Here is an 11795-nt window from a genome sequence, read left to right on the forward strand (position 1 = left end):
CAGTACGTAGATTATTTATGAAAAAGGGATGCCTTTCAAATTTACGACAGAGGAATACGCCGATATGGTGTTTGTTTATGGCAAATGTGATGGTAATTAAAAACAAATTGGGCGAAGTAGTTAATAAATTAAAAATTTTACGAAATTACGTCTTTGCTTCTCTGGATGTTCTGGAAAAGTACTGCAGAAACACGTTTGGGACAAGTTTTATTAGATTTACCAGACCAATAACAACAAAATAAATGGTAATCGTGCTTTACTTTAAACTCGAACAGTTTTGCGATGGCTTCATGTTAGCGAAGTTGCTAAATTTCAGGCAAAATCTTTTATTATCCGTAAGTAAACATTTGCGGACCTATGTTTATATTAACTTTTTTCTTTAGTTTTACTTGTAGAATAACGTATTAAAATATTTGCATATCTTCATAAATAACCCTGTATATAAACAGCTCGGCTTGCTGAGCCTTTGCATATCTGAGACTGCTTTCTGAGTCGCTAAAGCCTCTGGATGTCTCCAGGACGGGAAGACGAAACGTTATGCAGTGAATTATGCCTTCGACCACAGGCTTACGGCCATAAAACAAATATCAGCAATTACGCAAATACCGGCTGTGAAAGTCTGCATTCTGTGAATACATCCACAAGCTTCAGATTAACCGTGTAGGCCTGTGTGCTGAACTCAGTGAGCGAACCTACTTGTAAAGGTTGCCAGTGACGGGCGGCGCGAAGACGGACGAGACGAAGGACGACGGCTCACCGCAAGGGTCTTCTTTCTTACGGCCGGTTTACGGGACGGCGCCGAGGCTGCAGGACGCCACACGGCGTGCTGTATTTAGGCCTGTGGTCGGACATGGGTAGGCCAAAACATTGCGAAGACCCTAGCATAAGCATCTCGCTTGAATGCTCGGTTCCTGAGTTCCATTTATAGCCCGCAAGCCACCTTAAGATGTGTGTAATGGACGATACTTCGTGTCCCACTCTCCTTCTCCACCCGCGAATGGTGCGCGGGACAACGCCTGTTGGCTAGCCTCCGTATAAACAAGGAATTAAATGCCTTATCTGTAACTCAGTGTTATTTTCCTCCCTCCCCCCCTCGCCAACCCCATAAACACAAATAATGATTTCGTAACATCGTCTCTGCCCAACTTCCCGAGATTCCAGTACGTCCGTGATCATTGTGCTGATCTGACATCACGTAGTACCTTAAGGAATTCCGAGACCAAATTGTGGGTGCACCCGCAACAGCCAAAAATCTGTTATTGTGTCTAGTGCCCTGACATCACAAAGAATACCTGAGAAAATTTCATCCGCTGACGTAATACTGAAAAAAAAGGAAAAAAAAGCTGTGTCTGTTGGTAGAGATAGGAGGGCATTGAGTAAGGCTGTTACGCTCGATAAAAGGAGAAAAAAACTAAACCATCTCCGCGATAAGGCCATGAAAACTACGTGATGTCGACCAGCTGCCGTGTCATCCACTGCCATGCGGTGTCATGCGAATGCGTTGTGGAGGGAGATGGTGGGGTCAGCACATCGCTCTTCCGGCCTTAGCTCGGCTTTTCAGACATTGGAAACGCTACTTCTCATTCGAGCTGATCTTCAGTTGGCACCACTAAGCTAGTGCGCTCCGTTTCAATCCTCGCAGCAAGAAAAGATCGTTGGCTGTACCGGAAATTGAACCTGGGTCCTCCGCGTGATAGTCAGAAGTGCTGACCAGTTCCTTTTTTTGTATTCTGTCTTTCGATCTGTTTCTTCGTTATTGTTTCGACAGTGGTTCGGTGCTGATGTCACATGACAGTTTTCAAATTCTCTCGATGAGAACTTCACTCATTATTATTATTATTATTATTATTATTATTACAAAATGTGGCCAGTCCCCTGAGCTACCGTGCCGGCTTCCACTCGGCTAAGGAAGCGCTCTGTCACCAAAGTGCCTGTGTAGCTGAAAGTAGGTCTACACAACACGCGAATGAAAAGGTATATCGCGGAGTGTACAAAAGAAACGTTCGTGGTACAAGATATTTTCATAGATACTGCAAACCAAGTAAATATGAAGAAGAGACTGCACTGCAGCAAAGAGCACAATACGTGGACCTCCACCAAAAGCATTTCTATGTGATTCGATTAGTCTACTTTCATATATTTTTATATGGAGAGAACAAGGGAAAGGTACAATCCTGACACCCTACTTTCAGGACACGAAATAAAGACATTAGCTGTCAGTGGACACCGATTTGTATCAATGGGAGAAGTTAAAAATTGTTCCCAGACTGAGATTCGAACCCACCTCTCCTGCTGATCAAGCAGATGCGCTGACCACTACGTCATTCAAATACATTGGGCACCAAATCCGCACGAGCTACCGTAGCATGCTTCCCGTCAGACTCAGATTGTCATCTTATACCAACAACGTAGTGCCCCTGTTCACTAGCATCGTTGGCTGTTATCGCTGTAAGAACAGACACCACATGTACACTGTTTTCAGTTGTGAAGTGTAGTGGAGTTTGTTAATGGACTGAGCAATCATGTTATGGTTTTCATTAGATCCTACAGTCACACTGAAGACAAAAAAAATTTTTCATACAAATGAAACAATTTTAGGAAATGTGTTCATTCAAGGCTGGTCTGCAACATTATTGTTGATAAAAAAGCTCCTCCCATTGGGCTGGAAAAAAATCTTCTAGACTGGTCTGATGAGTACGGTAGGAAATAACTGTATTTTTAGTTATTAGGGAAGAAAATAGCCAACGGACTTGCCAGTTCTCGTCAGAGCACCGAAGTTAGGCTAGTACTTGGATGGGTGACCATCTGGCCTGCTGAGCGCTGTTGGCAAGCGGGGTGCACTCAGCCCTGGTGAGGCAAACTGAGAAGCTACTTGATCGAGAAGTAGCTGCTCCGGTCTTGGAAACTGACATCCGGTAGGGAGACCGGTGTGCTGACCACATGCCCCTTCACATCCGAATCCATTGACGCTTGTGGTCTGAGGTTGACACGGCGGCCGGTCGGTACCCTTGAGCCTTAATGGCCTGTTCGGGCGGAGTTCAGCTTTTTTTTTGGGGGGGGGGGGGGAAGAAAAAGAAAATAAGGGTCCACTGAGTTCCAGATCTCTCTAGCATTTGCAAGGTTTTTTATCTTTTTTTTACGAGGAAGGATGTAAAAGAGTGTTTTACTACAATTCAGACTTCCTACGTTCCGGCCGCAGGAGAATTCGGCCTCATTTGGATGCCTAAAGGAGCTCCACCATATTAGACGACTGTCCGTATTACTTTGTCTAACCCTTTTATAAACTGTCATTGTTGCTCATTACAGTGTCGCCTTACTTCCGCTGGGTATGCTAGTTCGAGCGCCGAACTGCCGGCTTTTCTGGTCAACCCTCCACAAACAGAACCGAACTGTTGCCCGCCAGCATACTTGTCGCGAGATCCGGCGCAGAGATTATGCGCTAGACACGACTCTGCTTTACGGCCGGGTGCAGCGAACAAAAGAGCGTGGGCGAGGGTAACTCGTAAAATCAAACTGCCAATTTCATGCAAATGGTTTGCTTGCGGGGCTCGCCCTCCGGCAAAACCGAGGCGCCTGTGAGGTAACCGCCGACTTACTCGTCCCGAAGCAATATCGAAAAATTTCCGCATAATTTCACCGTTAACCATTCCACTGCAGAATGTACCAATTTTTCGGGTTCACAGGCCCGGGCGGCTCATTTTGTCGTATAAGTATGAGCCAATTGCTGCTCCATGTTTTCAGGATGCTAGAAACAGTAAACCACTTTTACAGCGAAATTATGGCAGAATTTACACTCCCTCATTTTTTTCTTCAGTGGCGATTACCCCACATAGCAGATGTAAAATTGGTAGAGTCCTATGGGACCAAACTGCTGAGGTCGTCGGTCGCTAGGCTTACACACTACTTAGTCCAACTTAAACTAACTTACGCTAAGGACGACACACACATACAACCATGCCCGAGGGAGGACTCGAACCTCCGACATGGGGAGCCGCGCGAACCCTGACAGGGCGCCCTAGACCGAGCGGCTACCACGCGCGGCTAGTGGATGTTGTTTCGACGAATATGATCGGAAGTTTCTATTGAGATGACATTTGTCGGAGTTTTTAACGTACTTCCTCTGTCGTCTTTTGTAAAGGCCACCTTTGTTGACATAATTTAGCCCAACACAGTGACCTCCAGCCATATTTTGTAGTATACTAATATTTTGTACATGTGCAGTTCGCATTTCATGTTGCTATGAACCTGTAAATCGTCCTTGATTAGTGATGAGTACAAATGAGGCCCGAACAATACAGAGTATTACGGGACTCAGTGCTTAGTAACGCATGACTGTAAACATAACAACGCCTGCAAAGTAGATACAAAGAAGGACCGTGCAAGTCATCAGTCTCTTTTGACCCACGGGTAAGTGAAGTCGAAACGTAAAATCGGAACTGGCATGTACCTGGAGGAAGATGCCTATATCCTAAGAAAAACTATACAGAACGTACTAGTAATTATTTTTTTTCTTAGAGCGCAATTTATGACATTCTTTAGGCTCCTACGTATCGCTCCAATATGGGACGAAAAGACAAAGTTGTACTAGTAGCATCTTGCATAGGGATACACAGGGTGTCCCAGGAAGAGTGGCCAGTATTCATGGATATGACAGAAACGATCATTTAAAGCGAAAAGTCCAGTAAACAAAGGCTCTAAAATGCGTACCTTGAGAGCTATGAGCACTTCTTCGATACTGCGAAACAAATATCTTCTTCTGCAAGCTCTTTGCTTTCCACATTTTCGGAGGAGGTAGTATGGGCCACAACAAGAAAATATTGTTTAGTAAACATTACAATGCATACCGTAAGAGCTATGACCATTTGTTCAGCAGAAGAGTAGCGAAGATGAACGAGTACTCATACCTCTTAAAGTATGCACTTAACAGCCCACTTTCACTGGACTTTTTATCTTGTTTTGGTCCATACAACTTCCTCTCAAAATGTGGAAAGCAAAGACCTTGCAGTCACAGAGATTTGATTTCAAAAATGGTTCAAATGGCTCTGAGCACTATGGGACTCAACTGCTGAGGTCATTAGTCCCCTAGAACTTAGAACTAGTTAAACGTAACTAACCGAAGGACATCACAAACATCCATGCCCGAGGCAGGATTCGAACCTGCGACCGTAGCGGTCTTGCGGTTCCAGACTGCAGCGCCTTTAAGCGCACGGCCACTTCGGCCGGCAGAGATTTGATTTATATGATCGAAGTAGAAGTGGTAATACCTCGTAAGGTATAAAAGGCCATATTTACTAGAAGTTTTTGCTTCAAATGATCATTGCTGACAAAAAAAATGGCTCTGAGCACTATGCGTCTTAACATCTGGGGTCTTCAGTCCCCTGGATTTAGAACTACCTAAACATAACTAACCTAAGGACATCACACACTTCCAACACATCCATGCCCGAGGCAGGATTCGTACCTGCGACCGCAGCGCGGTTCCGGACTGAAGCGCCTAGAACCGCTCGGCCACAACGGCCGGCGTTGCTGACATATCCCTGAATATTGACTATTCCTCCTGGGGCACCTTGTATGAGCAGTCATTTGTCTCACCGTCCCTCCGCAGTTTAAACTCCAAGAATGCTTAACATATGCTACAATAAAAAATTCCCCGTGCGATGCCATTTACTTTCAGCAGAATAACACTCTATCTGCAGAAGTAGAAAGACTATCTACAGATATAATACGCACTATAAAGCAAGACTATGCCCAAAGAAACATACTGCCGCTCCTTACATCTAACGGTGTTAACTACTGATGCAAACAATGCGAAAAGCACAAGCAACACTTAAGCGACGGCAATACGCCCCGAAAAATGGTAACTACACAGGCTGCAAATGGTATCGCAAAACAGAAATGGTGTAGACACTCCAAGAGTTTTACCCGCCTGGCAGTTTTACCAGATTGTTGACAAATTAAGCATTGGATTATTGGGATGTCGGTCTCGGAAACTGACATACGGCCGGGAGAGCAGTGTGCTGACCACGTGCCCCACCATATCCGCATCCAGTGACGCCTGTGGGCTGAGGATGACACGGAGGCCGGTCGGTACCGTTGGGCCTTCATGGCCTGTTCGGGAGGAGTTTAGTTTTCAGTTTTATTATTGGGATGTTCCTCGTTTTTAGTAACTTCGCAGCCGTCCTGTAAGGAATGGCTTCAGTACAATCTGTTGTTCCAGCTCTACTGCGCAAACCGCTGTGAAGTGCACGCCTGAAGGAAGCTTCCCATTCGATAACTACTAGTGGCTTTTTGTAACATCCGCAAGTAGAGCGCGAGAAGAATGATTACTTAAATGTCTCTTTCAACACTATAATTTTTGTCAAATTTTTGTGGTCCATACAGGAGCGCTGCATAAGGGATAATCCCAGCTTTGTCAATGCTGGTTCTTGAAAGTTCTCTTGTAGGCTTTCGCGGGATGGTTGGCACCTATTTTCATGCGTCTGCAGGATTACGTTTTTCAAAATTTCCGTGAAGCTCTCCAATCGATCGACTAAACATGTGCATTTAATATCCCCAGTTATCCTATTTGATATGGGTCCGACACGCTCAAGTATTGTATCTCTTTGACGATGTTAGTCTGTAAAAGTATGATAATGGACCTGTAAGCCAAAAACTTGATAATGAAATAAATTAATACCGGAGAATATCCACAGTTTTGTGATTTTCATTTGAAATCAATGTAAGCAATATTCCAGGATGAGTAGCACGAATGATATGTGAGCAGTCTTCTTTGTAGATTCATTGCATTTTCACAGTACCGTACCAGTGGACCGATGTTTGTCATCTAATTAATCCACTGTTGGGCCCAAAGCGATCGTGCCATTTCATATCCCTAAAATCTGTACGAGGTGACTGCTTCCAGTTGTGACTCATTATTATTGTAATTTTTTTCTGTTTTGTGAAGTTCGTAGTTTCAAATTTTTGGATATTTAAAGCAAGTTGCCATTCTTTGCACTACCTTAAAATATCATCAATATCTGACTGAATATCTGTGGAGTTTTGTCAGACAGTACTTCATTACAGGTTACAACACATGCCAATGTCTGAGGTTAGCATTGTCTCCATGCATAAAAACACACTGTGTCCCCCCTCGCAATTCAGTCATAAGAATCACGACACACTGCGCCATTAAAATCTTATCACTCTTCCCAACTTTTACAAAAATAAGTTCTGCTGAAAGAGTGAAACAGACACATAGTAGTGTTAATGAGACAGAGAACCGATGAATGGATCTCTTGTTAGTACGCCCAAAACTTTTACGTACTCACCGTAAAAATGATGGCGTCTTTCCTCATTGTAGTGTGTGCACTGCGACAACGACGTTTGCTGGTGGTGTTACTACGCGCTGAAACGAGGATGCGATGCACCCGGAAACTGGTCCTTGCAGAAAGTACTGCGCCGGAGAAGCCGAGAGAGGTAACAAGGAGACAACGGGAGGTCGAGCGGTCTTCTTCCAGCCGAGCGTAGCACCGCGGAGACCTGCCGAGGAGGAGGGAGGCGGTGACAGCTGGACTGCTGGAAGCTGCGGTACGGCGCCGGAGACGCCTGCGTCGGCGCGGAGCACGGCGGAGTAATGTTTTAAATCGAGACTCGGCGGCGCGCCTCCGCCTGCCTACCCCCGCGCAGGTAAGGGATCTCCTCGCCGCTGCAGACGAAAGGCGGCTCCGAGCGCACCGATTGGTCGGCTGCATTACGTCACCATCGGCGGCCGTACTACGGCGACTCTGGAGGCTGGAAGCCGGTTTTGGAAACCAGTGGCTCGGCGCACACGGGAGTAAAGTGGCGGCACGGGGACACCTTCGCACCTCCGGCCGTGCCATTCACACCTGCTGCCAGGCGGAACGTTCCGTATCTGCGCGGCTGGCGGGTAGGGTGGCACCGGGCCACACGTTTTACTCTCGCTCATTGCATGGCCTCTCCTCCTCAGTGAAAGTGAGGCAGAGTTACAGGATCTGTTGAATCCGGAGCGATCTATAATGGAATGGGCACGTAAAACACCCTTGAAAATGTGAGTTTACTACCCCAGCCTCTCAGCTTGGCTTGACGAGTGACGCAGCGACAAGAAGAACAGCTTAAGCGTAGCACTGAAGATTATTTATTTATCGTATGGCAATATAGACACATAAGAAAGAAACAAACAAATCACTAATATAACAAACGTTAATATATTAAAAAACTAGAAACCCGCCTCGATTGCCAAAAATGCACCTAGTGTTAACCTAGGTTTCGGCGTAGATAACGACACCTTCTTCATAACAATAAAACCCACAAGTGGCTAAGAAGACCTTTCACACCGGCCTATGTTCGATGGGCTATGACCCGCCATAAACTGCAGCTACAAACAGGCAGTTTATGGCTGGTCATGGCCACAACTGAAAACAGTGTACATGTGGTGTCTGTTCTTACAGCGATAACAGCCAACGATGCTAGTGAAGAGGGGCACTACGTCGTTGGTATAAGATGACAATCTGAGTCTGACGGGAAGCATGCTACGGTAGCTCGTGCGGATTTGGTACCCAATGTATTTGAATGACGTAGTGGTCAGCGCATCTGCTTGATCAGCAGGAGAGGTGGGTTCGAATCTCAGTCTGGGAACAATTTTCAACTTCTCCCATTGATATAAATCGGTGTCCACTGGCAGCTAATGTCATTATTTCGTGTCCTGAAAGTATGGTGTCAGGATTGTACCTTTCCCTTGTTCTCTCCATATAAAAATATATGAAAGTAGACTAATCGAATCACATAGAAATGCTTTTGGTGGAGGTCCACGTATTGTGATCTTTGCTGCAGTGCAGTCTCTTCTTCATATTTACTTGGTTTGCAGTATCTATGAAAATATCTTGTACCACGAACGTTTCTTTTGTACACTCCGCGATATACCTTTTCATTCGCGTGTTGTGTAGACCTACTTTCAGCTACACAGGCACTTTGGTGACAGAGCGCTTCCTTAGCCGAGTGGAAGCCGGCACGGTAGCTCAGGGGACTGGCCACATTTTGTAATAATAATAATAATAATAATGAGTGAAGTTCTCATCGAGAGAATTTGAAAACTGTCATGTGCCATCTGCACCGAACCACTGTCGAAACAATAACGAAGAAACAGATCGAAAGACAGAATACAAAAAAAGGAACTGGTCAGCACTTCTGACTATCACGCGCAGGACCCAGGTCCAATTTCCGGTACAGCCAACGATCTTTTCTTGCTGCGAGGATTGAAACGGAGCGCACTAGCTTAGTGGTGCCAACTGAAGACCAGCTCGAATGAGAAGTAGCGTTTCCAATGTCTGAAAAGCCGAGCTAAGGCCGGAAGAGCAATGTGCTGACCCCACCATCTCCCTCCACTGAAACAGAGGATGACAGACTAAAGGCCGAAATACTAAATGTCTTTTTCCAGAGCTGTTTCACAGAGGAAGACTGCACTGTAGTTCCTTCTCTAGATTGTCGCACCGATGACAAAATGATAGATATCGAAATAGATGACAGAGGGATAGAAAAACAATTAAAATCGCCCAAAAGAGGAAAGGCCGCTGGACCTGATGGGATACCAGTTCGATTTTACACAGAGTACGAGAAGGAAATTGCCCCCCTTCTTGCAGCGGTGTACCGTAGGTCTCTAGAAGAGCGTAGCGCTCCAAAAGATTGGAAAAGGGCACATGTCATCCCCGTTTTCAACAAGGGACGTCGAACAGATGTGCAGAACTATAGACCTATATCTCTAACGTCGATCAGTTGTAGAATTTTGGAACACGTGTTATGTTCGAGTATAATGCCTTTTCTGGAGACTAGAAATCTACTCTGTAGGAATCAGCTTGGGTTTCGAAAAAGACGTTATTCGTCCACGAGACTCAGAGGGCCATAGACACGGGTTCCCAGCTAGATGCCGTGTTTCTTGACTTCCGCAAGGCGTTTGATACAGTTCCCCACAGTGGTTTAATGAACAAAGTAAGAGCATATGGACTATAAGACCAATAGTGTGATTGGATTGAAGAGTTCATACATAACAGAACGCAGCATGTCATTCTCAATGGAGAGAAGTCTTCCGAAGTAAGAGTGATTTCAGGTGTGCCGCAGGGGAGTGTCGTAGGACCGTTGCTATTCACACTATATATAAATGACCTTGTGCATAACATAGGAAGTTCACTGAGGCTTTTTGCGGATGATGCTGTAGTATATCGAGAGGTTGTAACAATGGAAAACTGTACTGAAATGCAGGAGTATCTGCAACGAATTGACGCATGGTACAGGGAATGGCAATTGAATCTCAATGTAGACAAGTGTAATGTGCTGCGAATACATAGAAAGAAAGATCCTTTGTCATTCAGCTACAATATAGCAGGTCAGCAACTGGAAACAGTTAATTCCATAAATAATGCGATGATAGATAAACTCCAGTGGAAGACTCTGCAAGAGAGACGCTCAGTAGCTCAGTACGGTCTTTTGTTGAAGTTTCGAGAACATACCTTCACCGAGGAGTCAAGCAGTATATTGCTCCCTCCTACGTATATCTCGCGAAGAGACTACGAGGATAAAATCAGAGAGATTAGAGCACACACAGAGGCATACCGACAGTCTTTCTTTCCACGAACAATACGAGACTGGAATAGAAGGCAGAACCGATAGAGGTACTCAGAGTATCCTCCACCAGACACCGTCAGGTGGCTTGCGGAGTCTGGATGTATATGTAGATGTAGATGCTTTTGTTCACTCCAGGTCTCCGTAGACATTCCGCAAGCGTCTGTGAATAATGTGATACTCTGGTTTTCCGCCAAAAGAAAGGCAATCACAGCTCTTTACTTGGAACACACCTCCGTTAGAGACGCCACTTGGAAGGTTATATCAGAAGTTCATGAAACTGTGGGAGGTGAAGCGGGAATATTCCACTATGTCCCACAACAAAGTCCGCATTTTTTCAACCGAAACTGACCGAGAAAAAAATATGTTGCGTTACTCAATGGACGCCCTTCCTACACTTAAAAAGGGGTAAAGGGACAGGGTAAGAAATAATGACGTCATTACACGTGTTATTGTAGAACACATGTATCTCTGTTCAGTCTAACTGTGTAGCGTTACTCAAAATCATGTTACTCTGGATTCGCTTCCGTCGTACCCTCTCTGACCTGGATGGATGCTGACATTGGGGCACAGTTGACGTTCTAGCTGATACCACATATGTCCTATTGTGGACAGGTCTGGAGAAATTGTTGGCCATCTCAGCATCATGCAGACTGCTCATAGAGACAAGTGCAATTTTGGGCAGCATTGTGGTGTTGAAAAATGGTTACAGGATACTGTCGCGTGAGAAAAAACACATGAGGATACAGGACATCCATGGTGTACAGTTGTGCCATTAGAGTTCCCTTTGTCACTACCAGCCGGACCTGAAGTCATACCAGATGGCTCCCCACACCATGACGTCAGGAGTAACAGCGCTATCCCTCTCGAAAAAATTGGCAGAATGGTACCTCTCCCCAGGCCTTAGTCGCCGAAGATGGTCATCCGTGATTCATCGCTGAACACAACGCGACGTCATTTGTCAGCAGTCCATGTCTCCGATCACAATACCAGTCTAAACACAGTTGCTTGTTTTGTGGTGTTAAACAGCAGCGTATGCATGGGACATACTTCACTAGTTGGTCTGCTGCTAATCTCAGACCAATGGTGTGGGATCACACAGAATGTTGATAGGAGTCCATCACTTGTTCTCTGATGGCAGGGGTTACAATACGCTTGGTGCAGAATACAGCACTCCTCTCTTA

The 11795-nt window shown here is 45.4% G+C and overlaps 1 protein-coding gene across 1 annotated transcript in view; it reads right to left on the reverse strand.

Annotated features, from left to right (window-relative positions):
- Positions 1–7635, reverse strand: part of LOC126263428 (uncharacterized) — a 623908-nt gene extending 616273 nt beyond the window's left edge. Inside the window, exon 1 of the mRNA XM_049960530.1 lies at positions 7308–7635. Within this exon, the coding sequence (XP_049816487.1) occupies positions 7308–7334 (27 nt within the window). The 5' untranslated portion in view covers positions 7335–7635. The remainder of the gene's footprint in view (positions 1–7307) is intronic.
- Between the last annotated feature and the right edge of the window lie 4160 nt (positions 7636–11795).

This window comes from Schistocerca nitens, chromosome 1 (genome assembly GCF_023898315.1).
Source record: "Schistocerca nitens isolate TAMUIC-IGC-003100 chromosome 1, iqSchNite1.1, whole genome shotgun sequence".
Lineage (NCBI taxonomy): Eukaryota > Metazoa > Arthropoda > Insecta > Orthoptera > Acrididae > Schistocerca > Schistocerca nitens.